The sequence below is a fragment of the Sander vitreus genome, unplaced genomic scaffold (genome assembly GCF_031162955.1).
Source record: "Sander vitreus isolate 19-12246 unplaced genomic scaffold, sanVit1 ctg290_1, whole genome shotgun sequence".
In the NCBI taxonomy this organism is placed as follows: Eukaryota; Metazoa; Chordata; class Actinopteri; order Perciformes; family Percidae; genus Sander; species Sander vitreus.
Genome location: NW_027595446.1, coordinates 34001 through 40000, shown reverse-complemented (window position 1 = coordinate 40000; position 6000 = coordinate 34001). Strand labels below are relative to the sequence as shown.

Here is a 6000-nt window from a genome sequence, read left to right as displayed (position 1 = left end):
ATCATGAGAGGTCAATGCAACATTTGTACAGAAAACAAGTTGTAAATTGTAAGTGTTGCTGGTGTCCTAGAACGTAGCACTAGCTGAAGTTGTGCCAGAAATCCATTCTCTGATTGCACACCATCACGGCACTCTTATTTGGTCGATGTAATCGTCTCTGCCCAAACCTTCAGTCAGGGCCAAGACAGCCATTTGTCTGAGGGTGTTTTGGCAGTGTGGGAGACCTGAGGAATAGTTGAGGGGAGACGGGGAATAACTTTCCCAGATGTGGCACCAAAGCCAGTTGCTGACAGGCTGTCTGTCGCGTGAGACAGGGCTGAAAGAAAGGCTGCAAGCTTCCTGTTTTAGAAGAGCAAACTCGACTGCTACTTTTACAGTAGCGGCAAGTGTGGCACTGACTGCATGTTGGCAGAAAACCAGCTATTTCCAATAATTTAGGCTCAGAGGGCCTTAAGTGCTAATTGTAGATATGCAAATTTGCAATCAGTGAGCCCGGATTGACAGTTGTTGTGAAGTACATGACAGATGTCCTGTTGGGCTCCAACCTCATCAGACACACAGACAGACTGACACATAGACACATAGACACACACACACACACACACACACACACACACACACACAGATGTATAACTCTACTTTGATTTTTTAAAATTGTTGCAGTGTCCACAGAACCAAATTGTCAGGAATTCACCAGTTGATCTTTAATGCTATCTTGTGATTGAAATGACAGCTCACATTGCTCTGTTTAACAAAGGTTAAAAAGGTGTTTAGGTTAACTGAATGGGTACAATTGGAGGGTCATGGGGGCATTGGGTGCACTGGCACACATATCATTTGGCATTTCGGGGGGGGGGGTTTAACGCAAAAAGGAAAGCCACAGACTGAAAAATGACTCGATGGCGAGGATTTGCGCTCTCAGTTTGTGTTTGCTGATATTATCTTGAAAGGTGAACAGTGTGCAAACTTTACATTGTTCAGTCACTTTAGCCACCCAGCTGTCTGCAGATATCAGGATGACATCCTCGCTATACTTAATTGAAGCATATGCAACATGTGTGGCATAACCTTTATTTCCAGAATATGTATATGTAATGACAGCCTTGCAGGTGCTGTGACTCTTTTATTACTCTTGCTTAACTATCTTGCAGATGAAGACCTTATTGATATGATGCTTTTTTCTTTCTTTCGCACTAGTTTATGCCATATGCAACTTGCCAGAAGGCCAAAATTTGGCTACAAATGATCTGAACGTCGGTGTCTGTGCCTGGCAAAAGACCGGATTTGTTTGGTTAAAGAACCACCCCTCTGTGACACTGTCTTTTAGCATATCCTCTCTAGTGAAATGATCTGCGTCCCTCATCAATTTTAGCAGCTGGAATCTCTCAGTTAGACTTCATTATAGTATCAGTGATTCAAGTAGCTTACGTATTAGAAGGCTTGTCACTTACTAACACTGAAACTGAACCTAAATGGATTCAATAAGGGATTTGAAAGGTTTTGGATTCAATAAGAAGGCGTTACATTAGATTCAGAGTTGATACAATGCTACTGAACTCTATTCTCATATACTGTATATTTTACTACAGATAACTTAAGTTTACTTTGAAGCCTACCTCTCTATATGTGTTTGCATCCCATTTCCCTACCTTTGATATCTGGCCATTTCTCTGGCATTTATAAACTGCTAGTTGGAATTAAACTGTGCTGAGGAGGTTATTTTGAAACTGGGTCTGGGTCACTGTGGCCATGTCTGCGTCCGCCTGAGTCTACAGCGCTGCAAAGCAAGCATCAACACTGATCTGTCTGCTGACCTCCCCTTTAATATCCCCAAGTCGGTCTGTCTGGCTGTGGCCAGGGGCACAACTGCTTACACTGCAGTCTACAGATTCTTTGAAAAATATTGACTTATTCATAGATGCATACTGGCGAGTCTGACATTGGAGTTCGGCCTTGAATTTATGACAAGCCACAATAACCAACCACGAGCTGGTGAATTATAGCTGTTGCTCAACTGTCAGATCTATAAGAGTTTGACTGCCAGCCAGAGTTGGTCCAAAAACGATTTTCTCTAAATGGTTTGTGCAGCTCAAAAATAAAATGTGTCTCATAAAAATGTAAATACCACAAGCCAATGGCACCCACCATAGGAACCTAAGCCTTGCATAGCTGAAGGTGTGGGGGAAAATGGTGTCTATAAATCCATTGAATGCACAGTCAAGTAACAAACTGAAAGTCTCTGGCAGTGGTCTATCCATGCCTTTGTGTGTCAGCAGCCATGTAGCACTGGGCTCCTCTTTAAACTGTAAATTGAAGATAATGTGTCTTCTGTGGGAAGGCTGTTGAGTAGCAGAGAGACTTTAATGGGAGCAGATAACAGGTATTCAGAGGCTCCCCTCTCCACAGCCTTCCTCCTTTCTTCATCCATCCAGGCCCTTGTTGTTTCAGCAAATTGGGGGGTTCTCCCCCAGATGACACAGTTATTTTATTCCATCTATTCTATCCTAACTCTCACACTCTGCCTTTGTCTGAAATTGCCCCTTAGAAAATGAGACTAATAACTCATTTTCGACAGCCCCAAGCAGCAGGCAATGCTTAAGTCTTTATGCCATTACCGCTGGAGCTGCAATTTGAACAAATCCTGTTACTGCCCAATTGCAAGCTCCATATTTTTTCATGTGCTTTGTGTGTGGCATGTGTGTATGTGTATATACAGTATTAAGGTTGAAGTTTTCCCCTGTGGTTTCAAAATGATTACTTCCTGGGATAAATAAGTTTCTTTTGGATTCACAGGTTTTCTCACCAGAAACAACGTTTGTCTATTAAACAGAACAGATAATACATTTTGAAATTCCATCCACATTTTCTGATGTTATTCTTTCATGTTTGTTGATTATGTGGTTATATTTAGTAAATATTACCAAACAGAATCATATGTTCTTAAAAGACTACTCCGTGGAGTTATCAATGCACTCACATAGCACTGTCAGACTCACGATGGACAGTTTAAAAAAGGATCCAAATTGATGCAGCAGAACCAGAGATATCATTTTTTATTCCACACATTCTTCTTTCTTGTCAAAACCTGGTATCTACATTTCCCACAATGCAACTCGACCAACAACAGTCTGGTCTAAGATTCAGGTGTGTTATGCTAGCAGCTGCTAATGTAGCCTCAGACAGAGGTCTGGTAGACTCACTTTCTAACTTCTTTCTCCCTAGATTTGATTCATTTTCAAACTTGTAGTCTTTGAAAATGTGTGTTGTGTGTACACTTAATTCAGTAAAGTGTCTTTGAGTTTTGTGAAATGTAAATTATTATTATTATTAAAATGTAGTACTTGAGACAGCATCGGTTGGGGCTGGTAATATCTCAGACTTAACACAACTTTTCCAAATATGAAGCTTATGGAAAGTCCAATCAGGAAGACTCCCTTTCATGTATGCGTTAGTATTAACCAGAGTGAAAGCCTTGTAACGTGATGGACCTCTCAGCATCAGATCTCAGAAGGTTGATTTTTAGACCACAGAGACATTAGGACAATGCATTCAAAACCCTATTCCAAACATCATTTTATACAGCGCCTACAAGGTAAAAGATGATCTGCAGGCTGATTTACTCACCATGGATGGGGTTGTGTGCCACTGTTAGGGGGATGGGCCTCTCAGGTTGGGACTGGACATGCGTCTGTGTGTGTGTGGTGTGTGTGTGGTAGTATTTGGGCTTTATAACATACTGCTGGCTCTGACCTGGGTGCATGGGCCGGATCCTGGAGGGAGAGGGAGAGAAAGTTGTCATATAGAATATGTATTAAACATTTTTTTAATTTAAATGGGAACTAGGGCTGTCAATTGATTAAAATATTTAAGCGGCATTAATTGCATGATCGTCCATAGTTAACTCGTGATTAATCCCAAAGGTACCGTATGCTCCAAAAATATGCTGAAAGCAGAATGTGGCAAACTCAAGCCCATCAAGCAACAAAAGATGGTCACATACAGTATGAGAACATGATATATTTTCCAGCTTGGCGTAACTTTGGCGAATGCCGTATGCTTGGCCAGCAAGTGGTGTTTGAGACTAGACATACTCTGGTGGTAACTCGGTTCACATCAACAGTACATGCAGATAACTTTAGTCTGGTGCCATTCAAAAGACCATTTTCTTTATCCATTTCTGCTCAAGGAGCTTTGTTTCTGATAACCATCCACAACAATACTGCTGCATCGCTTCCTGATTTCACAAACTATGTTTATTGCGCGTCAAAACAATTAGTGGTGTTAAAAGGAATTTCCATTAACTGGTTATTATCGCTTTAGTTTTGACAGCCAAAAACGTGATGTATTAGAGTAGGTGTTTTTCTATTTCACAGCAGTGACTGTGCTGCAGCCAACCCATAGAGAGCAGCACATCAGCATCTGTCTGTAGTTCGCCAATTACTGAGTCGGCTCATGCTATATATATAAAAAATCTAAGCTTTTTCACAAAATACATATATTTAGGAACTGAAATTATTGCACTGTCCTTGGATCAATACTCTGAAATAACAACACTTCCTCGTGTTCTGAAATTGTTCTAGTTTTTTTTAAGAACAGTGACATCAACCTCCACTTCCTTTTACCGCCCTTCTTATCAGCCTGGGCCTCATCAATACCTTCAATGATGTTTTTTGAAAACCACAGACACAGACATTTCAGAAACATACAGGGCAGACATTTATCAACTTGCCACTACTGACCAATAAATATTGTGCCATACACACAGAGAATTTTCAGACAAGCTCCACATCAAGTCCTAAGTAAGCATGTGTAATTCTTCAATAGGGATCGACCGATACATATTTTTCATGGCCGATACCGGTTAATAGTAATCAAGGAGGCCGATAACTAATAGTTGCAATCGATAAACATTAACAGTAAAAATTTAAATCTTAGAATAACACAAACTCCAACAAAAACCTTATTGTAGATGCTAGTTTAATTAAATTTTTACTACTACTTACTTTACTGTATGGACTGCAGTGCAGATGTAATACAAAAACTTTCTTTGAACATGAAGCTGATTGTCAGCAACAATACCAGCGACAGTGACGCTGGTATTGTTTTTACCTTGCGAGTGTGTGCAACTCAATGAATTGAGAAAGTATGCACTGTATTTCCATTTGTGTGACTTATGTCTCACCCTTCTCCAGGACCGTAACCCCTTGTGAAGTTTAATCACAACAGGTATGACCTGTTTTAGACATTGGACAACACTTTGTAAAGACTACACTGGCATTGATTGGTGGTGTTCTACATGGCAGGGATGCAGGGTTATTAGTTATTATTAGTCCCAGTCATCTGGAGGAACTTTTTCAGGTCCACCATCTATGGGAGGGAAGCTAAAGTCACCAACACAGTCAGATATGGCTGTTAACAGTTAAAGCTTGACATATTTCCAGACGGGACTGTTTGTGTATTACTTTTGTGTGCATAGCAAACATTGTAAGTCTATTTGAGCCATTAGATTCTGGCATTGGCTTGTGTTAAACATAAAAGTCAGCATGAATATATGTATGTGTACTCATCTGTGTTTGGTCAGCTGTTACTGAGGTAGTACCAGGCGTCCTCTACATCACCGAATATAAAAAGAAATGGTGAATGCCCGCAGTCTGCTTGGAGGTATACTGTTTACATCCTGTATTTTCTCAATTAGGTCAAATAAACTTATATAGAGTTATCTCTATATAGCTACTAGCTATATAGCTAGTAGCTACTGACAGGAATGCAGGGGATTCTGTGCTGTTAACAATGTATCAAAATGGGAATAATATGCTCGTGGGTGAAAACAACAAAATATTTTATCAGATGTGCCTTTCATTTAGACAGTGACAGCATTTTTGGGGCTCAAAGACGCAAAAAAGTGAAACCACCCTCCAGAGTGGAAATCTTAAAAACGCTCCACTGTCGCGTTCCCGTCTTAAAGGTAAAAACGCACGTGTGTGTGTGTGTGTGTGTGTA

General features: G+C 40.5%; 1 protein-coding gene across 1 annotated transcript in view; it reads right to left on the bottom strand.

Annotated features, from left to right (window-relative positions):
* The window catches only part of LOC144513583 (latent-transforming growth factor beta-binding protein 1-like), a gene marked incomplete at its 3' end in the record, with an annotated part of 106011 nt that overhangs the window by 80722 nt on the left and 19289 nt on the right, over positions 1 to 6000 (bottom strand). The window contains exon 2 of the mRNA XM_078244696.1: positions 3625 to 3770. Within this exon, the coding sequence (XP_078100822.1) occupies positions 3625 to 3770 (146 nt within the window). The remainder of the gene's footprint in view (positions 1 to 3624; positions 3771 to 6000) is intronic.